General features: G+C 44.1%; 1 protein-coding gene across 3 annotated transcripts; it reads right to left on the reverse strand.

The window, feature by feature from the left end:
• PRPS2 (phosphoribosyl pyrophosphate synthetase 2) lies at positions 1-26,523 on the reverse strand. 3 transcript variants are annotated; one of them, XR_014219308.1, is made up of 9 exons: positions 26,309-26,523; positions 17,098-17,281; positions 15,532-15,546; positions 10,287-10,385; positions 8,182-8,306; positions 5,660-5,833; positions 4,618-4,777; positions 1,848-2,378; positions 1-1,812 (listed from the first exon to the last, which is right to left on the reverse strand). XR_014219308.1 is itself a non-coding variant. In XM_082220910.1 (8 exons), the coding sequence occupies exons 1-8, from the start codon at positions 26,428-26,430 to the stop codon at positions 2,286-2,288; spliced, it is 972 nt and encodes a 323-aa protein (XP_082077036.1). In that variant the 5' UTR covers positions 26,431-26,523; the 3' UTR covers positions 1-2,285. The 3 variants fall into 3 exon arrangements, 2 of the variants coding, with proteins under 2 accessions (XP_082077036.1, XP_082077037.1); XM_082220910.1 differs by having other exon boundaries at positions 1-2,378; XM_082220911.1 differs by lacking the exon at positions 15,532-15,546 and having other exon boundaries at positions 1-2,378; positions 26,309-26,520.
• Positions 26,524-26,536: the final 13 nt, after the last annotated feature.

The raw sequence follows: 26,536 nt of genomic DNA on the forward strand, positions 1-26,536 counted from the left end.
TATAATGCTGTTCTGAGATTTATTGAGAAACTTGAAACACAAACCTTTCCTGATGTCATTTGAAGCAAACCCAGTCTATAACTTATCAGATATTGAAAGAAAATGGGTTTCATTTATTCCAGCTTTGGTATTAGTGGATAAAGAGAGAGATTGCAGAAACAATACAAAGAACTAAGGAATCAAACATTCTTTGGCAAGATAAGTGACAAAAAAATTACCAAGACTTTACATCCAAAGCAAGTTAAGCAGATGTAGACTGAAAATGCTTTTTGGTTTAAACTTTACACACTCTGAAATCTTTTCTGTTCTCTCTTATTGCAAAAAGCATTACAGAAGAAATATATGTGAATGTTTAAGAAAGTGGAAGTCATTTTAAAATTCCGTACAGATTTTCATCATTGTCCCTTTTTTGGGGCTATGGAACAAGACCACCAACTATGGTTTAAAAAGGAATTGTGTGATCCTGGATGCAACTTGTATCCATTAAATGCTACTATTTGCCACTTACTTCATTCACATAGATTTGGCTCCATGTTATGAGAAACGTCAAGATAGGCACCTGTCTTTATAAACTTTTAGCAATCAGTTTCTGAAACTGTTTAACTGTTCAAAATTTGGACAACCAAGTTTTGTACACGATTGTTTCAGTTCCCCTGCAGATGGGAGAGTACACGTGGTCTTGTGGGAATCTTGGTTTTGGAAAGGAAAGCAAAAAAAAACACACCAAATGTTATTTTATACAAGGGAAATGAGGTAAGGCAGATGTTTTTAAATGCCTTTCTTTTTGCCTTCTGCATAATAAATGGACAACTGATTACCGGAAGAAAAGGAAGCTCATGTTTGTGCTTTTCAAACAGACTTCCCTAATGCACAACCACTATTAAGAGTTTAAGTGAGGATTATTGTGAGGGTTTAGGATTGGTCCCTTTTATAACACAGGCTAGCATTGAAAATGAAATGTTTGCTGGGAATTAGAGACTCAGGGCCCCTTCACAGCACAGAAGCTGCTGCAGACGCTGCCCACACCACTCAGGTAATGTCAGATGGGAGCTCCATAATCGAAGCTCCTTCCCCTGTCAGCGTTGCCCCAAGTTTTTCAAGGCAATACTCATGATATTGGGGTTTGTGGTGCTGAAGGCAGCTGTACTGCAACAGCTCTCATGTCACAGAATTAACATGGGAAGGGCCCCCAGTACAGAAGGGCAAGAATAAAACAAATAAAGTTTTACAAGTATTCCCCCCCCCCCCCCAGGATAAGAATAATAAAACTGTAGAGTTGATACATTGCATTACGGTTTGGCTCAAGTATTCTGAAGTGCCAGGCACTAAATAAAGTGCTGGCATTGGGAAGTAAGAGTTTATTACAGATTGTGTGTGCGTGCAGGGTAGAAGGGTGCATTTTGAAAGAACTGCATATTCTTTGCTCTCCAAGTCAAGTGTGTTAAGCATGTGAAGCTCCTCCAGATTGAGGTCCCTCATTGGCCGAGACACAAAGAGGGGGAATGGTCATGGCTTAGAGGAGCAGTAGTTCTGCAAGCAGAAATTCTAGGTAGGACTGGGAATGCCCCGTCTGAAACCCTGGCTATCATACTGCCAGTCAAGTCTAGACAATGCAGAGTGGGATGGACTAATAAGGCAGTTTCCTATGGCTGCAAGTGCAGCCATAACTCAGCAATCCATGAAGCGCTGTACTATGCTATCTCGGGTCATAGCTGTTTAGAAGCATTTTGGCGCAGTGATTTCTCAGGATGAGAGGGCAGTCTAAGTTCATCATTATGCCAGGGGCACTTTAAGAGGTGCCAAAAATTATTACTTGACCACAAACGATCTGCAAGCTTAAGATAGACACGGATTTTGTCAGAAGGGAATTTCACAGGCCATTTAATCTAAATCTGTAAATGACTACAAGTTTCTGTTCTAAGTGTGGCACAGTTAACTCTCAGCAAGTGCATGCCTCTCAGGTTACCAACCCTGAGTTAACTTTTGGCCTTAGCAAAAAATACTGTCTCACTGTTTTCCCATATGATATATGCACATCTTAATAAATCACAGGCAAAAAGCATAGTTTTCTCTTTTAAAAACCCAAAGAGAATTTATAAAAAGTTGAAAGCAAAAATAATACACATATTTGCCCGGTTTAGTTATTGTCCATATTAAAAGAGGGAACGTAGGTGTGATTGAGCTGAAGCTTTTCGTAGACCTTTGTTATCTTCATCATGAGCTGCATTATCTGATGTGCGTGTCTCCACCCCCCCAGAATGCAGCATGCCAAAGCTGGTTTGCAGTTATAGCGGGACGTGGCTGAACAGGTACGACACAGATTCGCCGTTGTGTGTTCTTCGGATCGCCTCAGCCAAAATCATAGAAATATCAATAACCTACAAGGAAAAGATAGTGGCTTCCTTTGTTATCCGGACATGCCAAAGTGAGTCTCATTCAAAACCTCAATTGTCTATTGGGCGGGGGGGGGGGGTGGAGGAAGAGGAAAGTTGTCAATCACTTGTTGTTGTACAAGCTCTATTCATAAGACCCTGCAGATATGCTGGAACATCTTGATTAAGTTTTACATTTCACATTTCCCAAGACTTCCAAAACAGCCATTCTGCAGACTGATGACTAGAGCTGGTGGATAAATTGTCTGAGAGTGATGTGGGCTTCATATCGCAATACCAGTTTCAGACAACGTGAGTAGGCAATTCATTGCACCTGAGAAGGCGCAAGCACCACTCTGTGAGCTGGAGTGCTATCTGGGCTTGCTCAGCCAAGGGGCAGGAGGCTTCCTGCCCCCCAGCTGAGCAGTTTAAGAAAGCCCCTGCAGCTTGCATGAGCCAGAGCAGTGTGGGGGCTTCCTCAGGGCTGGGCAATGTATCTTGGCTGCTTCTTCCTCTCCTAAGGTGGGGAGGCAGAAGCAGCAGAGATACATTACAGACATTGTGTTTATATATCAGCATATTTAGCTGCTGATATCTGTTTTTCAACATTGTGACTTACCCATGCGTCACCAGTAGGGCTGGGCGGTATGAGACAGAAACTGTGCATAACGGCAATGAGAGTTGTTGCCACTGGAGGGCAGTGTGAACTGATATTTAGAATGGTTTCCCTCCAAGCCTGTAGTATCAACTTTTATAATTTATTTCTCTTGTTGCGTTAGCCATGCACTGACCAGACTTGTTTTGTGTTGTTCTGCAAGGTAGGGGTGCAGTGTGGGATGGGGCATAGAGCCAGATGTGCCCACCAAAGGCTGTGTCAGCCAGCCAGGCTCCCCGCTGCACTGTACCCAGTGATAGGGTTGGGCTGGCGCATTGGGTTTTGTTTAGCCTGTGTGAATATGTGTGCGCCAAGTGCCATCGAAGGACACGCTGCTGCTGCTACTGCAAGGTGCACATGAGACAGCTACCAAATAAGCAGGATGCACTTTATTTAATAAACCCCAAAAGAAAGAAATGTGTAAGGATGCTGGGGCTGTAAAGTGCGTTCTAAGGAATCATTTCCCAAATAAGACACCACAGGGACTTTTAAGCAAGGTTAGGTTAGCCACCAGGGATGCCTGGTACAAGCCATAAATCAATTAGGACCCGATTTAGCATGTTTGATATGTATTCAGAATGTAGAAGTGACCATAGAGCTCTCTCAAAAGTCTTAGGCTTTATACAGGGGCAGGGTGCAGAGGGAGCCTCACTAGCCCAGCCCCGTGTCGCATCAGGTTTTCCACATCGTAGTCTGGTGCTGCTGAAACAAGCTGTATTGCCCCCAGCCGCTGCTTGGGATGACACAGCTTGTTCCCAGTGCTGGGGGGGGGCAGAGCGACACTGCGCTACTCAGCTGGCGGGTGCAAAGGCTCCCGCTCCTCCAGCTTGTGTGCAGACATAGCCTACCCTCCCAGGCAGCAGCCTCTATCCATCATACGGAGCCTCTCAGGCTCCATTTGGAAATCTGCCTCCGCCTTGCACCTGCCTTTCTCCAGGGAGGGCATGAAGCCCCCACCTGCGCAGCCCCAATCCTCCTCCTGCTCCTTTGCAAGCAGAAGGATTGGGACTCCCTCAACTGGGGAGCAGTTTAACAGAGACCTCATTGCACTGCTGGCTCATGAGAGTCAGGGACTCCGTAAAACTGCTTGGCTGAGGCAAGGGCAGTGGCACACTCCTCAGCCCAGCAGTTTGAAGAAGTGGAGGGAGGAACAAGCTGTATTGTGCCTCATCGATGCAGCATGTTGCTCCCTCTGCACCAGTATGAGGGCGGCTTCACTGAGTCCCCCCTGCCTGGATGCAGCTTGCTCTCCCTTGGCACGCTGGCAGCAGAGGGACTCAGGAGCAGCAATGTACCCAGTGAAGCCGACATCATATATTGCCCAGGCCTAGGAGGCTGTGATGCTGTCATGGGCTGGCAGCACTGGACCATCGTGCAATGAAGCTGCCTTGCGCACCAGAGCCAGACTTGAGTGCAACTCTGCAAATCTGGCCTTGATGAGGAAGCAGCTCATTGCACCCCCCTCAAAAAAGATCTCTCTTGGGTGGTGTCCCCAGGCACATAACTATTTTTATCCCCTTAATGTGGCTTATAAAACTGCTATATAAAGCTTAAAAAGATGAGCTGCTGCTGTAAATCAGCGCACCATACCTGAATCTTGGGACAATGCTTCATTTTTTCTTCCTGAGGGATCGTGTTGGTGACGACGACTGCTTCGAAGGCAGCATTATTGATCCGCGAAATAGCAGGGCCAGAGAAGATCCCATGAGTGAGAATAGCATAAACCTTAGTTGCTCCTGCAGACACTAATCTATAAAACATAGGAAGGGGGAGAGCGGGAGATGTATGAATGTCAGCACAAATCTAGAGTGCAAGTTTCAGGAAACGACAAGAGTAATTACCCACTTGGACAAATGCAGACAGATGCACAGAGCCTTCTCAGGCCCCATGCACCAGTGGCAGAGCTTATCTCCAAGGTGCAGGTCTGCACATGGCTGCACCCATGCCAGGGGCGGAGGACCAAGAGGGCCTGCCCAGCTGCCAGAGGGGCAATAGCCCTGAGTGGCTTTGCAAGGTCTCACAAAGCAGTGCAGGGCACCCCCGGCAATTGCCCCAGTGGCTCCCCCAAACAGTACACACCTGTCGTCTGCCTGCCTTCACCCAGGACGGCAGGCTGCATCTTTCCTCCTGGAGCGACTGACCGCCCCAGAAGGAAAGACACAGCCTGCTTGCTCGGGTGAAGGCAGGAAGCCCCGATGCCCCTCCTGCCTGCATGAGCCCCAGAGGCTTTGGGGATTGCTCACTTATCTTGGCTGCTTCTTCCTCCCAGCATATCGTGGTGTTTAGCTGCCAACATATCACAATGTTGAAAACCAGTTATCACCCCGCCCTACTATGCAATGATCCTGCACAGTTGTAAATGAAGACTTGACTACAAAGTTCATCTATATAGCTAGGTAGGCTCAGGGAAGTAAATTAACAGGCTATTTCCTAAAAAGGTGTATTTCAATTAAGACTGAAGCTACCCATAAAAACATACTTAAGTCGTAGCAGGCAGAGAAACCAATGTTTTGTGTGGGCAAGATCTCTTTTTCTGAACTAAAATGAAACCCATCCCCTCCCCACCCCAAAGAAACCTCTGCTGCTACCCGATTCTCTTCATCATGAAGGTCTGCCTCAGTTTTTTACTCACTTGTCCGCAGCGTGACATATTGTGCCACATGTGTCTGCCATGTCGTCTACAAGAATGGCTACGCGGTTGCTCACATCCCCAACCAAGACCATCCGGTCCACTTCGTTGGCTTTCTTCCTCTCTTTGTGGATCAGGGCAAACTCAACATTCAGTCTGTCAGCGATGGAAGTGACTCTGCATCAAGCGGGAGCAAAACATAGTCAGGGCTTTTGTATTAAAAGACTGACGCATCGGAACAAAACTTTTAGATCCTATAAAAACGTTACAACAGCAGTAGATGAGTCACATGGAGCAAAATTCAACCCCCACCTCCCCTCAATTTAAGGCAGGCGAGCATTTATAATCAGGATCTAGATTGGCTTGATGGAGCATTTTAAAAATTAGCTGCATTTGATTACATTAGCTGTCTCAATTTAGCATAATGGGTAGCTTGATAGCAAGAGAGAATCTTTGCTCTTTAGAGTGCAGAATTTTGTGTTAAGTACGTCTCTCATGGCAAGATGCACGTGATAAGCAGCTCTCGTTTGCCTCTACCACCTGTGTCTTTGTGCAGATGGCTGAACCTGCGAAAGCTTGCTTGTGACCCAGAATCCCAGTCGTGTAGGATGTCCTGTGGATGGATGCCTTCTGGCATGTGAAGACTCCCATGAGAACCACAGAGGATCTCTCTGCTCTTCCCACAAAGGCTAGGGAGGCTGGGACTACTCAGCACGTTCCTGCCTGCGTTGAATAAAACCAGAGTGCCAATTTCTCAAGGAGGCTTTGGTAACCCACAGACTACCACCAACACACGATGCTGGAGTTGAAAAGACCTGCACTGGCTTCCCATCTGCTGCTGGGCCAGTTTCAAGGTACTTGTACCCAGAGTAACGTAGACCATGTACAATCCCAAGTTTATCACTACCATTGTTTGGGGCGGGGTGAGAAGCACTATTAGTGGTTCTCTATCAGCCAGAAGCAGAATTTCTGTCAGTGAGGAGTTGTGCTTTCAGTACTGTGGGGCCTAGCCTGTGGAACTGCCTCCCAAAAGAACTTAGGCAGGTACCATTGCTAATGGGTTTCAGATGCCTGGCCAGACCTAAATGCAAAGGCCTATTCCACGTTTGCCTTGGCCGCTGAAAGCAGTTTCTACATATATCATAGTGGTAACTTTTGCAAGTGTGGGTTTAGAGGGGTTTAGTGTGTCAAATTCCCAGCCAGCCATGAAGCTCACTTGCTGGCAAGTCACTGCTTCTTTGCCTCACAAGGTTGCTGTGAGGATAAAATGCAGAGGATGTGAGCTACATTTGCCAAGGAAACAACCAAACAAAATGCCAATCAGGTCCCAAGCAGACCTGGAATGGAAAGAGCTTTAGGCTCTCCAACTTGCTTGGGGCTCAAGGCCCTGCTCAGCACTCCAGTTCTGGATGTGGGACATCATTGCAATCAAACCAACAAGTCATGTTTTGCCAGATGGGCACATGACGGGGCTGAGGCTCACAGAGCTTTCCTGTAAAATTTGCCAGAGAGAAGTCTGTAAGATCACTTCCTTTGTCTGCTTTGGCAGTAAGCGGTAACCCTCCATACATCCTGCTAATCTGGGCAGCCTCCTCTTTCTTCATCATGCTTCCAAGCTGACTGCATGTGCATGTCTGAGCTCTGCAGCCCATTCACCCTATTTGAAATCACATTTTGTACTTTTGTAACTTAGTGGTTATAAACGTGCCTTCATTTTGCTACTGTTAAGTGTTTCTTCAAGACCGAGGTTATTTAAGTAAATACAATTTTTACTACTTCACAAAACTGTGTGCGGTTGTTGTTTTTAAGGGGGAGGAAATGGGCAATAGCAGGGAAAATCCAGTGTGCCTTAAAGCATTCTGGATTATTGTTTCTAGGAGTTAAATGAAACTTGCCTTAGCTTCCAAGTTTAAGCTGCAAAGGATGGTACTGTGTTGAACTCATGTGAACAAGGAAGGATAACAACAATATATCATGTCCCAATGTCTGAATCCTTTCCTGCACTGGGATGATCCTGTGGGATCTCACACAAGCATCCCTGGCATTCAGGAGCTGATGCACTCAGTGGGCCTTGCCCACCAAGCAAAGTGCAGAGCTTGGAAATCATCTGGTTGGCCACTGTGAAAACAAGGCTAGATGGATCTTTGTCGTGATTCAGCACGACAAAGAAATTATTTTAAGAAGGTAAGTTTGCCAGTGCTTGGAACTCACTGCTTTCTAAAAAATGTTCCACCTACAGAAGTTAAGCAACCGATGCAACAATCACTTAGATAAACATCAATTGCCAAAGTGGTTTCTGCTCTGTAAAAGGAATGCTGGTGAGATTGTTCCTCCCAGCATACGGTCTGAAGGCCCCTGTGGCCAGCACTTTTCTGAAGCTAATGAAGCCTCGGTCTGGTCAGTGCCTGAATGGAGAAGCCACCTGCGGAACAGCATGTAAGCTGCCTTGGCTTCCGTAACAGAAAAAAGGTGGGCTCTGCATGTCAGAAACTATATAATAAGGTTAGCTGGAGATTGCATCCTACCTTTTTGCTCCTCCCGCATCTGGTGAGACAATGACACAGTTCCTCCAGTCTACAATATTTTCTTTGATCCACTGCAACACAGCTGGTTCTGCATACAGGTTGTCCACTGGGATATCAAAGAAACCCTGGAGATTGCAAGAAAAGAGACAGCCAGGTATTAATTTACGGAGGTACAGATCTTTATATGATCAACAAGCTGCAGAGGCAGGCTAACTACTGCCAAAATCTCATGCAAAATAAGCAGATGAGGAGCTTTCTCTGCCACAGCCATAGTCTCACAGGTAACTTCCTGGGGATTGTTAGCCAGTATTGAGTGGGACCAGTGAAAAAAGTGGGCAGGGTCACAAGCAAAACTGGGCAGAGCAATGGATGAGACTCTTATCTTTGCACAGCAGGCAACACTTCAGCCACGCAGAAGCTGGAAGCTCCCATATGCACCCACCCACCACACCCATCTTTATCCACACAAACTAGAGGTATCGTCACAGAACAAGGACACATTCCCACCAGGCAAAAGCACGTGAGGGAAGTGTGGAGCAGGGCTGGTGAGGGGTGTGATTGAAGGCATGTCCCTGATGAAAGTATATAAAACAAAAGGCAAATACAGACATGGGAAGAAGCACATACCACCTTTGCTCCAATATATGTCCAAGCGCAACATCTAAATGGCTGTGCTTGACCATTTTAAATGAGATGCTGGTCATGCAGTCTAGCATCTAACCCTCTTTTTGATATGCCCATTTCACTGAAATGCTTGAAACAAGAGAGGCAAGGACCCCCCAACAGCTGCGAGGAAAAAGCTTACTGAATACATTTCAGCCTGCATCTAAGCAGCCATGTAACAGCCACTGCTTTGTGACAGTGACTAAATTTAGTGACTCCAAAAGGGTGGGTGGTGTTCATTTTAATAAACTGCATCCCAATTCTCATTAGCATCCAGGCTGGTCCTCTGCCTCTCTTGATTCTGCCACTTAAGGGAGCTGCTCTTCACTTCTTTCTTCCTACTGAAAAAGTTGTCACTTTTTGAGAATGAAAGAAGCCGTTTGGACCTTCCTACATCATTACGCCCCCATCACATGCACAGCAAACTCAAGAGTTTGAAGCCCATGGGAGCAAAAAGCAGGTCTCTTACTTGGCCTTGAGAAAACCTCCAAGACTGTGTGTGTTGTCTACAGCTGACAGTCAACAACCTGAGGCTTTATGAGAGAGAGAGCTGGAGAGATAGCAGTTGCTTGTTAAATATTTAAAATGCCCCAGCCTGGAACTTAAACAGACCACTGCAGTACAAAGCCCATGATGCTTCAAAGCAACCCTGTGGAGACCACAGGATTGCCCAAGGGAAATCACTAGACCTGGCTTCAATTTTAGTAGAGTCAACTGGAACATATGGATTGCTGCAGTGCAGGGCTGCTCTTGAAGGTCCAGATGGTCAACAATTGTGCCATCAGTGGCTAGCAGGGTGGATCATATGATGACAGCTGAATATATCCTCTTCACTGGCTGCCAACTTGTCTCCAGGCTCTACTAAGGTTGGTGGATTTAGTTTTTAAAGCCCTAAATCAGCCTGGAATGAGGATTTTCTCCGGAATCGCTTGTCCATTTGCACCTAGTAAAGAACCACTCTCAGCTTCTGAAACCCTTCTTGTTATCAGCTGGGTGAGGGAAAATCAGATGATGGAGCAATATCCCTAGACAATGACACTTGGCCCATACGGCCTATTTTAAGTAGGCACTGGAGACATGCTGCGAGCGTTCGTACTATCACTTTACTGCTTCCACAATCAAGCTGACTTTTTGTTTACAAAGGTGGGGCACAAATTTTAGTAGACAGATAGAACAAAGGGTGGAATCCAGCTTCTACTCACGCAATGGGATTTCACCTTCCTCTCCTCCCATCTACAGCCTCCTATAACCCCCCCCCCAAAAAAAACCCTGCACAACAGATGTGGTGGGCAGCTGGAGGTGGGAGGAGCAAAAGAGCAAGTGTCTATTCTGCTTGCACGCAGACCTAGCTGCACACGACCCAACACATTTTCCTGATGGCAGTGCAAACACACAAAGGGAAGCAGCATACAGGAAGGAGAGAGAAAAGGAATCCTCATTACCTGTATCTGGGAAGCGTGCAAATCCATGGTGATGATGTGATCTGCTCCAGCAACTGATAACATGTTGGCGACAAGTTTTGCAGATATGGGAGCGCGGCTCTGGAGGGAACAAAAGACGGGTTTTATTAACTTTGGGGTTGCGGGGCGGGTGAGAAGGAAGTCATAAGGTCTCTCGGTTCAAGCGATGCAAGTGGACAAGTGATCAGAGCTCTTCCACACTTCTTATAATATCTATGCATCTCTGTATATAAAACAAGTGGGACCTGCAAACAAAATGTTGCAGCTGTATCCTCATCCTCTAACACAGTGTTTCTCAAACTTGGGTCTCCAGCTGTTTTTTGACTACAACTCCCATCATCCCTAGCTAGCAGGACCAGTGGTAGGGGATGATGGGAGCTATAGTCCAAAAACATATAGAAACCCAAGTTTGAGAAACGCTGCAGTCTAACAGAAGTGCTTCTGCTCAGGGTTCCAGCCTGCCAGCCACACCTTCACCTCTAGCCTCCCTTCCAGTTGCCTTTTTTATATACCTTACACTCAACATCCTGTGGCTCTTAGTATCCACTGAACATTCTCAGTTCTCATTGGCATCAGGAAGATTATTACAGGTAAGGAGTCCTCAATATGTGCTTTCCGGGCTTGCAACAAGAGCTCAAACCAATTTCTTTACACACTTTAAATGCTACCTGCTGTTGCTCTCAATTCTCGTCCCAACCCTGGGGCAGATCTGCACCCATGTTTTTAATGGTAAAGGTAAAGGGACCCCTGACCATTAGGTCCAGTCGTGGCCGACTCTGGGGTTGCGGTGCTCATCTCGCTTTACTGGCTGAGGGAGCCAGCATACAGCTTCTGAGTCATGTAGCCAGCATGACTAAGCCGCTTCTGGGAAACCAGAGCAGTGCATGGAAACGCCGTTTACCTTCCCGCCGGAGTGGTACCTATTTATCTACCTGCACTTTGACATGCTTTCGAACTGCTAGGTTGGTAGAAGCAGGGACCGAGCAACGGTAGCTCACCCCGTCGTGGGGATTCGAACCGCCGACCTTCTGATCGGCAAGTCCTAGGCTCTGTGGTTTAACTCACAGTGCCACCTGCGTACCATTTTTAATGGTAGGAAAGGGTTAAGGAAGGGTTGGGGTAACGCAGAGGAACAGATGACACATTGCTTTTAAAGTAATGTGTTTTTAAAATGTGACACCAGAGGGAGCTGCAGAGCCACCAGCAGCGTTTCGACGACTATAAACCAACAATGAAGTAAGAAAAACCATTTAAATTAAAAGTACGCCCTGTGACGTTTTAGAACGATATACCTAATGCCCTTCTAATAATGTTAGACAGGTCGGTGTAGATCCACCTCAGGACTCTGAACACAATCGTTTGGCTTTTCTGAAAGCAAGGGCTTCTGTTTTAGACCTCTTTGGATATTTTTTAAGCCACTTGCTAACTCCAGACATCCAAACTACTTTAATATAGTCAGGGCCAAACACAAATGCATGCTGAAAACCACGGCTACTTATAAGGAAAAACAACGGGGGGGGGGGCGGCAATCTGCAGCAGAGACCTGCACAAATGAACCACTTGGCTTCCTGTTGTTCGGCTGCAACTTCCCTTCCCCACTCAAACCCATTTGCCTTGTGAAGATAATCTGGGGGCAGGGGAGAGATCAGCTCTTCCCTCATCCCCTTACAAACACTTCCTTGACAGTTTTTTTTAAACCAAGGGTGGAAAATCTGGGGCCCAGCTGATGATATTAGACTACACTTCCCCTAATCCCTGAGCATTGGCCGTGCTGGCTGGGGATGATTGGATTTCATAGAATCGTAGAATTGGAAGGGACCCTGAGGATCATCTAGTCCAACCCCCAGCAATGGAGGAATAAGCAGCTGTCCCTTAGAGGGATTGAACCTGCAACCTTGGCATTATCAGCACCACATCATAAACAATTGAACTATCCACCTGGAGGACCACAGGTCCCCAGAGATCTCCCAAGGAGGCTGTGAGAAAAAATGGAGACCTACTTGTGACAGAGGACTTTGCATTCTTCTCTCTCTCTCTCTTGTTTAGATTAGTTATTGCATTGCATTGTATTATGAAAGATCTTAAAATCTTATTTTTTGAAAAAATTCTCCTTCACCCCAAAAGGAAATCTGGTTTCAGATACCCGAAACAACTAGGGGAGAAACCAGCAGGGCAGAATTTTCAAGGCGTATCTATTTCAAATGGTCCTCTACCCTTGCCCCCACCACACATTACATAAAGTGTTGCCTAAGCAAGTGTGTATTTGGAAATATTTGGCTACTGAGGTAACATGTAGTTTTGAACGGAACAGTGAACAAATCATTCCTCTTCAAGTAGTAAACACTGACATCATTTCCCCATGTGATGAAGCTTACGTAGTTCTTAGGAATGAGGAACCAGATTTAACTGGGAAGTGGGCCTTTTCCAAAATGGCATTTAGATAGTTTGAAAGCACTAAGAAGTGTGGAGGGGGGGAATGGAATGCATTCCAGATCACCCCATTTTTTGATGCAAAACACAACCATAAGTTGATTCCTCCATAAAGGTTTGCCTCACCAACCACCAGGTTTATCATGACTTCCATTCAGGTCAAAGCATGCAACATTTTGGCAGAATGGGACATACAGTATTGCTACAGAAATCTGTCTTGCTAAAATGTAGCATTTGAAAATACTTGAAATGCAACTGTCCCACTAAGGGTCAACTCTTCCAAGTACCCCCATACCCCTAACTTTTTGATTGCTTCTTTTACATTTCATTTTAGGAAGCTAGTCCTAATTCCTACACAAATGCAAATGCCCAGGATGCAAAGCAGTTGCAATGCCTGCAGGAAGTGGAAAAAGTCAGGAGAAGAAAGGAGAGTTGTAAAAGGCTGAAAATGGACAAGAGGGGGGTAGAGAAAGAAGAGGGGGGAAGCAGACACTCAGAACAGAAAAGTAACAGCAGAACAACAGAACTGAGAAAGAACTGTGACAGAAACCACTACCTGCACAACTGATACACAGACAGCCATGATTTGGGGCTGAGCTCATTTTGGGTGTGGGTTGTTGTTTATTCATTAAAACCCTTGTTTAATGCATTGCAAACTGCTTTTAATAAAGATGTATATGAATTACTGTTCATATATGTTAGATTTAACTGAGATGGGGCAATCAGCTTCCCCTTACTCATAGCAGAGTCACATGCATGACACAATCCACCAACCGCTTCTGCCATATGCTACACATTCATTGCAATGCAGTTTGCACAGAAGTTCTGAACCTCTCACAATGAATGAATGACTGGGTGACTGCATAGCACTGGAGCTTGTACACACACACACACACACACACCGCAAACTGCCCACTTTTTCAAGAATAAATCAACACAACTGAAAATCCAAACAGTGACATTAGTGGAACACTATATAGTCAAATACACATATTTTTCAAAAATATGGCTAATTATTAAAAATGTGAAGAATTTCATTCAGCCAAAGCATATAGCTGAAGACATACCTCTCTTCACTGGCTATTCTGCAACATCAGCAGCCAGGAGGCAAAGTTCAACATACTGCGTACATTATTGATCTCAGGACTGAAAAATGAAGTGCTAAAACAGCACTGATAGATGCCAGAACCAAGAGCCACTGCTTAAAAGCTACATCTTGTCAAGACACCAGTGTGACAAGTGCAGAGAGGACATCTCTGATAATTAGTAGGAAGTATTTACTTTGCCTCATGGGATGTTCTGGCCTCTCAAAGCCCAACTGTGGATAGGTCACATCCAAGCTATTTATCTGATTCTCATTAGCAAGGAGGGAAATTGGTCATTAACACTTTCTGAAGACTCGGTGTGAAGCCAATAATATGTTGTCACTTTTTGAATATTCAGAAAACCACATCCACACACCAGCATAAGATTTACTTCAAATAATAGCTTGTTGATGCTGCCAAATTGTAAGCGCTCTGGGTGGCATCCAGTTTGTGTCAGCCTAACTTGCACAATGGTCTTCTCCTTTCTTTCCTCCATTTCTGCCCCAAACTCCCCCAAAATCTGCTCTTCAAGGTTGGAGGATACGCAGGTGGAATAGAGAAAGAGCAAGCAGGTGCAATGCTGGCGATCGCCTTTTAGTACAAACACTGGGTGAGGAGACACTTGCACAATCGGGTTCCACGTCATCTAGATTGCAACGTGCCTCCAGTCCAAGAGCACCATGACAAAAGGTGCCTGCAGGGAACAGTTTAGCAAGTAAACCCAAGTTACCCCAGTGAACAAGCCAAGTCACATAACACGGGAGAAGACCCAAAATTCGAGGGCTGCTAGCCAAGCTGACCCAAGGGAAAATGTTGTTCCTTCTCTAGTACAGAGAACATTTCCACTTAGCATTTCTTTTTCTGAATGGGGCAAATCAATGCTTCAAAAGGGAACCCAGTGAACCAACAGAAGAACCATTCATAAATGCTGGTCTGGCATGTATGTTTCGTGAATAACATCTGGAAATCAGTGAACAAGTTGGGGTTTTTTTTTAAACCCCTCTAAAAACCAAATCCTTGAACCTTCAAGGAGTTAGCTCCTGGACATTTTGCTCTCTGCTTACAAATTATACTTTAGGATTAAGAGCAAGAGACAAAGCCATTAGTCACAGCTCCTTTATGTAACACAAACAAATATTTCAGAATGACATTAATATTTTTAGAAGATCTGAAACCTGGAAATTTCCAGTTACTTTCTCAGCATCCTATAGAACCACACCCAACTTTTGCGTCTGGACTGGTGAACTTGTCTACCACACTTTTTGGCTTATATGTTTCTACTGTGTGTGTCATGCCTACACAACTCAATTTCCAGTTTTCTCCTTCAAAACAGTGATTGATTTATGCTGCTTCTCCAATAATCAAGGAATTGGCTCTGCATGTGTGGTGAATATCCTATATATACACACGTCTTAAATAGTGGCTTAGATTTAAAACTTTCCTGCTCTGAGTTACCTAATTTTTTGTTTACTTTGGAAAAGGTCTGATATAAACTTCAGTATGAACTTTGTTGTGTTGGCAAAAAGTAGTAATGTTATCTGGAAATGCAAAAATCCCAGGTTTTTTTCCTTTCTTGATAAGGGAGGCAGAGCTTGCTCAAATGTAGTTAAAAATTATGCAATTAAACTGAAGTTGAGATCAAAATGGGTCAGCTGAGATTCTAATAATCCATGGTACATTTTAAATCAAGATAGCTGTAAAGTACCACTTACCCATCTACCTTGGTCCTATATAGGAAAACACAACAAAAGTCAATTAATGAAATATGCAAATCCTCTCATCTGCAAGAATAGGATAAATTGAAAAAATCATTTCAATCAGAATCCCCATTGACCTCTTTTATATGCGGTGAAAAATTTAGTGTTGCGAAAAGAATGTGTATATGGGTTAAGTATCAAGTAGTGAGATTTGGCATATTGAAAGAAGGATGTTGCATATGATTTGAAGAACTAAAGAGAATATTGCATCCTCAGTGACTTCCCTTTAAGGTAAGAAACTATAAAAGTCAAAAATGGAACTCTGAGATCACCTGGATCAGCATCTTTTTTTTTTTCAACCTTTAAGGCATCAAAAGGTCATTATCAAAAACTTGTCATCTTATTGTAAGAAATCTTAAGTAGAAATAAGTTTCATTACTGGGGAAAAATGATCAGCTCTCCAATATTCTACTATGAATAGAACAAAATGTTCCAAAATGGAAAAGTGAAGCAGGTTTATCTAATTTAAAAGGGGGGGGGGAGAGAATCACTATAAAGTTGTGGGGTATTGTACTCCAAACAAGTTGCATAAGATTTAAAATGGTAAATAATGACTGGAGATGCAATTTCCCATGGCATTCCCTACACTGTCATTCCAAGAGTGTGGTTAGAACTAATTATAACTTATTGCTCAGTCCCAAAACTAATCTCACGTGGTTGTCTAAGCACAATATTTTTCAGAATGTGTTATGCCTCTAACTGATTTGTTCACAGCTGCAAAAATTGTGGTAGCCAAACACTTGAGCCCAAGAATGCCTATAATTAAAAGAATGCATTACTAAAGTATGGAAAACAGCACAATTAACATAATTGAGTAAAAGAATTAAACTGAGGCAGAAGACACAGCATAGGAAGATTTGCTAGGAGGCATCCTTTTGATTTTTTTTAAAGCAAAGGTGTAACATTGACATGAATGCATAAAATTGTTTATCGGTATCTTAGCATGAAAAATAACGAGAATTATACTGCATACAATAATATATTTCTTGCTTCGTACTATGCTGAACTATTTTTATGCCAAACACACCCACAGGTACTTACATTTGGATTTTTCAACTGTGTTTGTGGTAGAATTTGCTCAGCTCTCATTTGCAACATTAATATTTGCCGTATCAACTACCAAATATGCGGTGTTGATCTCAGGGGCACCATGATGGGTTAGGGAGGAAGAATCCTCTTCGCCAGTTAAGATCAAAATTCACTTGGGAGCAAAGCTGACCAATTTCACTGGAAACTTTGCTTCTAACTAAGAATTCTGCATAGTGCAGCTTTAACTACACTAGGTTGTTTATAACAGTCTAAATGAAGGGTGGGGAACATCTGGCCCTCCAGATGTTGCTGAACTTAAACTCCCCTCATCCCTGACCACTGGCCATGCTTTCTGGGGCCAATCAACATCTGGAGAGCCAAAGATTCTAAATACATTTCATAATTTGGCAAATCAGGGAAAATGTGCGGGGGCAGGAGAGGAGGACTCTTATTTTGACAAACACCTTCAGAGAGTAACCACCGCTCACTTACCTTGTCTTTCTTATCTTGCCTAGCGTAAGGGAAACATGGGATTACAGCCGTAACTCGGGAGGACGACGCAATCTTGCAAGCATTGATCATGATGAGAAGCTCCATCAAATTGTCGTTTATTTCACCACAACCACTCTGGACGATGTAGACATCTTCCCCTCTTACACTCTCACCAATCTCTACACTGGAAAGAAAGATGGAGACACAACGATGACATGACTGGGCATGTTAAGTCTATAAAGCAGACAAGTAATACTTAAATTCTCTTCCTAAACAATACATTTTAACTAAGCAGCTTAGCTCTCTGCAGATAATGTACCAGACACAGGCTTACTCCCCAAACCCAAAAATTGCTTTTCAGGCAAGAGGGGTCCTTAAAAACCAACAAGTTGTGGCAACGTGATCAGAGGCTTCACGTGTTATGATAGACTTAACCACAGGCTTCACCTTTATAGGGTGTTGTACTACTTGGAGTTAAGTCTCAACTCACTAACTCCTGGGAAGAAGAATTGATTGTTAAGCCTTTCTGAGAAGTGTAGCTCTCAGCTTCCGAGCAAACTACAGTTTCAAGGATTCTATGGAGGAAGCCATGACTATTTAAAGTGGTGCAGGTACTACTTTGTATGGTGCAGACAGGGCTTTAAGAGCATAAGATTAGAGGGTTAACTATTATTCCCACTGAAATCAGTTGAGCATAAAAGGGCTTAACTTTGGCTCGATTCTGCCTGGAGTTTGCATCATTTACCTAGTTACAAAAAATCCACTGTATTCCAAATGTATCAAGGGCAAAACTACTAGTTAACCATTAAGATTCTACCCCATCTCCACCCCCCACCTCCAAAGTTAAACAACATTCTGTTGTGGTGATACAGATAAAAGGGCAATCAAGCTAGATCTTCCCCCAGAAGAACATCAATGTTTGTTTTATGCAATTTATCAAATTCAGCCATTTGGAACTTTCGGTTCAAGTTCGAAGGGTGACTGGTGCAAAGTGCCCAAACCATTAGACAGCTGAGGAGATTTTATACACAAAGGTGCACTTTTAAACCTCCTTATTTCACTTTGAATTTGCACCATTTTATAAAATGCATGGCAGGGACGTCAGCACAATTATTACAACAAATCCCCTCCGCCCAACATATATTACATTCCAAATGGAATCAAAACTACACAAGTCAGTACTTCAACTACACCCTTCTTATGCCATGGTACCTTTGACTCAAATGCACTATCTATGAGTATCGTTCACCTATGACAGAAATAATACACTTGTATTTTATTTTGACTCACAGGTGTGAAGCCCAACAGCTAATATAAGTTTCACTCGTGGACATGGCCTTGGCCTTTAATCTACAGTATCCAGAAGAGCTGATCCCCCCCGGCCAAGTCCTAGAGAGAAGATTATTGAATGTGGCTTAGTGTTGTTGGCAACATGATTCTTTGTCCAAAGGGTAGAGGTCCTCATGCAAGTGTTCTGAAACAATTTAGGCACAATTCTCTCTCAGACCCACTCACCACCCAGGCTTGTGGGTTCTCTTTTCAGTCCACAGGAGCTCCCCTATTATTTTATTTAGTATGCTAATATTCTTATGCTAAAGAACTCCCAGGTGATCTAGCCAGGCGCTGATCTGAGCCAGACATGCTTAGCTGCTGTCTCCATGATGGGGAAGGTACAGAGGTGAGCAAATGTACACAGATGGGAAGAGAACAGCTGAACAACAACTACTATTACTACTACTACTACTGAGACCTAGTTGGATGATCTAAGTGACATTAAGCTAGCTCAGCTTATGTCCACATGGATACTTGGTGCACCACCTGTCAAGGTCAGAGGAGTAGGCTTGCTATTGTTCATAAAAATGCCATCTCTCTCCTCAGAAGTCCAATCTGAACTGTGTCTGAGTTCAAGGAGATAGCTTGAGGTGTCATGCTAGAGACAGAAGGGGGAGGCAGTTTCAGATGTGGAGTTGGGGGGCTTCAATATCAGTGTCAGAAACTGAGATATGAAAGCCAGGAGCTAAATGGCACCTTAAACCTAGGTTAGGGGTGCCACAATGGAATGTCTAGGCATACTTTTTCATAACAAGAATACAAAGCTAAAAATGAATGAACAGCAGCTAAGGTATAATGTTCATTTGTCACATGGTCTAGTCCGTCCCCTGCCCACCCCCCTAATATTCTTAAGAGGGTCTCTTCTCCAGGCATCAGAGAGTAGCTGAAAGTGCAGAGATAGAAAAAGGCCCTCCTTTCCTTCCACTCTGCAGTTTTAATCAGAAATCTTAGGCACAGTACTGTACCCAGAGCTCAGAAACTGCTTGCACCAATGAAATTCCCTGTTGCAAAATGTGTTTAGAACAATGGGAGTTTCGAAAGTTGTTCCAATATCCAATAATTGCAGGACTTCATGGCCTCCATGACAAGCAAGTGGCTATCTCAGTACATTGTTGGTACGGTGCATGTGGCTGGACATAGCCTGACCTGGTCTTTGCCACAAAATGGATGGGAGGGAGGGGCTCATTGTGAGCCTGCTGTCACGTATGGCTCACTCCCTGGTCCATCCACAAAGGCTTATGGAACCCAGTGGATGTTTTTAGGACCCACCCTATTCTCTTGACTATCATTTATTTTAAACTTTTAGTTTTGTATTTTTAAATTGCGATCATCTGCCCTGGAACCTTTTGATGAAGGGTGGGTAAGAAATTTAACTAATTAACGACAACAACAGCTGCTTCAGCTACTTGCTGCATAATCTGCCCTCAGATTCCCCATTTGGGACATATGGGACTGAGGCTCCTTTACCACGGGCAGAGTTGAGAGTTCACTACTCCTATAACCCTAGAGCTCAGGATCCACACAGTGATTGACAAGAGGTTCAAGCAGAGACAAGAAGGAAATGCCTCTCGTGATGCACTTTCGGGACTTGCTGCCATGAGAAGTTGAATGTAGCGATGGCCAAGGTTTGCTTACGCTTGATATCCTTGCCTTATGTCCACTAAGCTTGCAGTCTTTGTACTTGACCACGCTCCAGACTCAGGCAATAAGCTGTGCCTTTTTGCAGTAAGCTAAGCAACTGCTTTGGCGCTGTGGGTTAAACCACAGAGCCTAGGACTTGCCGATCAGAAAGTGGATGGTTCGAATCCTCGTGACGGGGTGAGCTCCCGTTGCTCGGTCCCAGCTCCTGCCAACCTAGCAGTTCGAAAGCACCTCAAAGTGCAAGTAGATAAATAGGTACCACTCCGGCGGGAAGGTAAATGGCGTTTCCGTGCGCTGCTCTGGTTCACCAGAAGCGGCTTAGTCGTGCTGGCCACATGACCCGGAAGCTGTACGCTGGCTCCCTCGGTCAATAAAGCGAGATGAGCGCCGCAACCCCAGAGTCCTAATGGTCAGGTGTCCCTTTACCTTTAAGCAACTGCTTTGGCCTGAGAGAAGGAAAAGAACAAGACAGCAGGAACTTCCCAGACTTGGGCCTGCATGCAGAGCCCTACAACCTCTGCTGCAGCACCAACCACCTATTTACGGACTGCGTCTGGATAGGGAAGGCAGATTCTTTCCTCCTGCTTAATTGGGAAATGCAGCTTTCACATTCTACACCATGTAATCATTTACATTTAATGCTGTACTGCTGTTGTATCAATATTTTTCACTGAAATGCTATCCTCACACCCCCTACCCTCGTTTTGGGATGTACATCACACCATTCAATTTGTCTGTATTGTATTACTGCGCCCGAACGTAATTATGTGCAATTTTGGCAGCCATACTTAGGAGGGCTGGATGCGCTGGCAGCCTATTGACTCTGGAACTTGCCCCCTAAGCTGGTCCAACAGAACAAGAGTTTGTTGACCCTCAGGGCAAGGCTTATCAATGTACACAGGCATTTGCCTCAGGGCTTTTCTGGGAGAGGATTACCATATTTTAATACTGAACCAATTGGTTAATTGTTCACTTCTATTAATGCGTAATGCTGAGCACACACTTGCAAACTCCCAGCGACGGTGTTGCAATAAGCACTGAACAAAAAAGCATGCCGCGAGGCCTGTTGGGGTATTAATCTGGATGGCCAAATTCATATTTTGCTTCTGTTCAAAAACAAGAAGAATACTTTCCCTTAAACTGCACAAGCAATATTTGTTTTTCCAACCACAGTTGGTGGCTGCAGCTCTAAATGTTGTTGACAGAAAACACAGAATGCTTCATACACATTTAAAGGGACAGACACACAGCATTGAAATGCTATATTTGGGGGGAGGGGGAATTAATGTATGCGAGCCACTGCATGTATTGTCCGGTCACATGCAACTTCCTGACTTGCGAATATGTGGCAGAAAAACGTGCATCTGATGACATACAAGGCACTCCAAGGCACAATGTCAACCACCCCTGCTACTGATCAGAACCTTATAATTCCCTACTAAACAGTCAAGTCTTTGCTTTCAGCCTGCTCAAATATCCGAAGTCAACTTGGTCATAGAGCCAGTGTTTGAGTGCTGTGCTTGGATGTGGGGAAACAAACCCCAATCCAAACAGCTGGTCAACTAAGTTAGTATCTCTCAGACTAACTTGAACACAGGATAGTCGCAAGGCTAAAATGTCACTTTGAGCACACCAGTGGGATTACACCACCACCACCACCCCAAGCAAAAGCAGTCTTTTCAATATTCTCAATTATTATTTAGGTCCCATTCTGATTGAGAAGATATTCAAACTGTTAAAAAAAGCTGCTAAAGAAATATATCTCATTATCAGAAAGGAGAGGAGAGAATAACAGTAACTTAAAAATGCTAAATTGTTTTTGTGGCAAGAAATAGAAAGAGCTGTCAATTGGGAGGTTGTAGACTCTCTTTCCTTGCAGGTTTTAAAGCAGAGGTTGGATGGCCCTCTGTCACAGAAGACTTTTGTTGAGATTCCTGCATTACAGGGGTCCCTTACAACTCCATGATTTTATGAAAGACTGAATGTGGACTTGCAATGCCAGGAAATCAGATATATTCAAAACAAGAGACATTAATAATGTTTTGTTTTAGTTGACCAACAGCTAGAGGTAGAGAACACACCAAATGCAACTCTGATCCCACGAAGTGCTCTTTTCTGTGAGGTATCCTTTGACTATGTGCTTCCTTTGCAACAGAGCAAGGTGCACCAAGCAAAAGGTAAATGCTCCATCTTGCTCACACAAATTACCATTTTGTCTCACAGCAACAAGCTTAAATGCATAGTTGGTACCTATTCATGTACGCAGAATGTGCAGCAACGAGCCCGCATGCATGCATTGCTTCTGTTAGCGTTAGTGGCACAGCAATAAATAGCAAAATAGAACAACTGAGCTCTTGAGCAGCAAAAAGCAGTTTTACGAATGAAACTTCAAAGTGACTGAAATCACAGCTTTACACAAATTTAAATCAGTGAAACAAATCAATGAAGGAACTTGCACTTTAGCTCAGTTATTTCAACTTTATGCTATTTTATTTTTTGTTTTCACAACTATCCCAATAACACCAAGAGCCATCACTATCAGTGGTGGTGGTGGTGGTGGTGTGTGTGTGTCTAAAGAAACACAAGCAATAAGCTTCTTTTGTTTACACACGTGAAGCAGATGTCATTAGAGTGCACACAGTGCTTGTTCTAAGCCCCAGGCCAGATCACATGCTGGAAAATTAGAGAATGCAGCAGCAACAACACAGCGTTGCTGTGGTCCTCTGAGTCAGTTTAGGACAGCTTAAGGTTAAAATGTTTAGCTTGTATGCTTGAAGTCGATGAGGCTTACTTCCAAGCATGAACTGTTAAAATCAGGAGTGAAAGAGAGTCATAGCATCCATACTGTGCTATACATTTTAAACGTGAATGTTTAAAACTGATGTCACTTCTCCATTCTAGTAGAGCATCAGTGAGATACAAAGTTCTTTGTGCCTTTGACTTCTTGTGAGCATGTTTTTTGCTTTCATGCACAAGCAGTACAAGAATTGAATACTTATGCCTAAACCAAGACTTGCTTAAGAATCTAATGTGCACTAACTCTAAGGATCCAAGCTAGGTATACAGTATACAGCGGTACCTTGGGTTAAGAACTTAATTCGTTCTGGAGGTTTGTTCTTAACCTGAAACTGTTCTTAACCTGAGGTACTACTTTAGCTAATGGGGCCTCCCGCTGCCACTGCGCAATTTCTATTCTCATCCTGAAGCAAAGTTCTTAACCCGAGGTACTATTTCTGGGTTAGCGGAGTCTGTAACCTGAAGCATCTGTAACCCAAGGTACCACTGTACTAAGGGATGCAGCCCAACCACCACAGCTCTTGCACAGAGTAGCATCTCGCTTCTAGCTCAGGCATAACTTAGTGTTCAGTTTTGCTGAAATAAACTCAGGTGTACTTCTATAAACAGCAGCATGAATAAGCTACAATATTTTGGTTCACCTGGCACATCACTGTTCACTAACTGGAAATGGCTGTTCAGGTTTAAAGCCTTTTGAATCACCTGCTACCCTGGAGATGCTAGGGATTGGGCCTAGGGACAAAGAATATAGGATGACAGGGAAGAATGCCCTGTTACAAAAAAGACAACCATAGAGTTGCCCATTCCGTAGCCTCCTGTTTTAATTAAAAAGTTGTCAATTTTATTTGTGCAATCAAGAGCGGAAAAGGGAAACTTATAGGAGTTTAATGGTGCAGCAATAAAACCGTTAGCATATTTGCAAAGCTAAGCAGGGTACAGTATGGTTTCAATTTGGATGGGGAATTGTGTGTATTGCAGGAGGTTGCACTAGAAAGATGACCCAGAGGGTCCCTTCCAACTCTATGATTCTATAGGTTCTTCATCTATAATTCTATGATTCTTCATTTATAACGTGTCCAATTATAGTCTCTTAACAAGTTTAGAGAAGCCTCTTAGCTACATTTCTTGCCAAGGTATAACCAGCAAAGAGTTTTGTAAACTAAGCCAAACCCCTCACAAAAAACCCTTATTCTGGGAAGCATTCTTGGGTTGGTGTGCGTGCAACAGAAAATCTTTTTTTCTGCTCTGTGACATTCTACCAGCCACAACTACATGGCAGACTCATCTGAAATGGTAAGAACTATCTGATAGAAATAATTATATCTACCCAGGCTCTAAAGTGCTGGGAAAATGAGATAGCACTTCAGGAAAGAGATTTTGGATGCTCTACAATGGAAGACAATCAGGGAAGGATACAGAAGCTGTGATTCACTTTCCCATCTCAATAAGAAACAGCCACATTCCTATGTCTTATGAACACAGAAGCAAACTGTTCTACCTCAGAGTAGAATTAGGAGAAACAGAGGGATAGGATATGTATGTGTGATCTAGGACAGCTCGTAAACAGCTTTGGTCCTTGAATATGAAATGTATTATTGGACGGATCAAACAAACAAACAAACAAACCACATTCAATATTCAAGGACCAAAGAAGCACTTTCTTTTATCTGTCTGGAATCTTCATATGTTCAGCTTCGTCAGAAGTCCACATGTTCCTGCGTTATGAGAGGATGAAAAACTTTTTTCTATCCACTTTCTCCATGCTGTGCAAAATTTTATAAAATTCTATCATGTCATCTCTTTTTGGTTGCTCTTTTCCGACTCTACAATATCCTTTTTGAGGGGAGGTAACCAGAACTGTACACGGCCACACCATAGATTTGCATAAGGCAATATGCTATTGGCAGTTCAGTTTTCAATTGATTTTTTAATGATTTCCTAACACGGAATTTGCCTTTTTCACAGCTGCTGCACATTGGGTCAACATCTTCACTAAGCTTTCTATTATGACCCCAAGGTCTCATTCTTGGTCACTTCAGACCTCATAAGTGCATATGAATTTTTTTTATTTTTTTGCACCAATGTGTGTCACTTGACACTAGTTTACACCAAATTGGATTTACCACTTTACTGCCTATTCAGTCAGTTTGCACAGATCCCTTGGAGCTCTTCAGTCTCTATTTTAACAATTTAGGGCAGTTATTGTAAGCAAACATGCTCACCTTTAACTCTAGATTATTTATGATCAGTGGTGCCTTTTAAATACTTTTTTGTCCTGTCATGATCAAGGTTGTCAGGAAAGGGGCAGCCTGTAGGCTTTCAAGACATGCTTACAGGCAAACACAGATTATCAGTGAAGTGCAGACTCACAATCAGAATAACAAGTGACGGTACTCTTACTAAGATATGGTAGTTACTCAAAATTTGTTAATAGTACAACCAGGCATGTGGACTTTTAGATTCTGCATTTAGGCACACTTTGAGAGAGCCAAGAACTGGTGCAATCATTCTAAACTACAGGCTAATAATTCACACATTATGCTTTAAAACACGAATAAGGCATTTAATGCGTAAACTAGAGGTGTGAAGGCCCAGAATGCATGCCTCACTCTGGACAAACGTAAATCATCCTCATCACCTCCTCTAGGTCCAAGCATTAAGCTGTAAAATGTGAAAGCAAAGGAAGAAAAAGCAGACTACATGCAAAGACATATATAACAGACGCTTCTGAGTCGCTTCACCTGGCTACAAGTGCCTGCTGAATCTACAATTTAGGGGCCCAGAGAAATAAAGCAGGCAGAGAGAAAAGCGGCAAGTGGTTTTTTGTTTTTTCTTTCTTCCTAAAACGGGACAATGAAAGCGTGGCCAGAGCTAAAGATACACTTGAGGCCTCAGATATCTATCTATCTATTATCTAGTTTGTAGGCCTCAGACAAATATATTAAACCACCCTCTTAGGGCAGAACAATTAATTATCCTGCGACACGGAGGACGCCCTTTTCCCGCGCAGGTTTATGAGCAAACAAGAGAGTGTCCAGTTTGCATTAGCATTTCCATAATTTGCATGCACACACAAAACACGCAACCCAGAGGAAAGCGCGCTTAAGCTTTCAAGGGGTTTTTTTTTCTCCGCATCCCCGCGCCCCCACCATGCTCGTCACTTCACCCCTCGCTTTCTCAAGACAGGAAGCTCTTCTCCCGCCCGTGCCCCTCTCGATGCGACCCCCGGTCAGGGCGAACGCAGGAAGGGTTGGAAGGGACCGCGAGGGTCATCTAGCCCAACCCTCTGCCAACGTGGGGCGACCCTGGGATTCAGGGCCTCAACTGTTGTTGCTTTTAGGGAGGGGGGGCACCGGGAATGGCTTGCAATGGAGACGCTGAGCCGCCTAGGCTGCTCGCCTCTCCCCCCCCCCGCATCCCCAATCCGCTTTCCGCGCCTCACCTGGTCTCCTGGTTGCTGAATTTCTTCGTCACCACTTTCCCCAGATCCAGCCCCAGCCGGTCGGCCACGCGCTGGGACAGATCCTGGTGCGAGCTGCCGCTGAAGAGCACGATGTTGGGCATGGCTGGGGCCGCGGCAAGGGCAGCGGTGGCGGCGGAAGAAAAGGAGGAGGAGGGGAAACGGCGAGGAGACGAAGAAAGAGAGAGAACGGGCGCGCGCGACCAGCGG

The sequence above is a fragment of the Podarcis vaucheri genome (assembly GCF_965113315.1).
Source record: "Podarcis vaucheri genome assembly, chromosome: 4".
Taxonomy (NCBI): Eukaryota; Metazoa; Chordata; class Lepidosauria; order Squamata; family Lacertidae; genus Podarcis; species Podarcis vaucheri.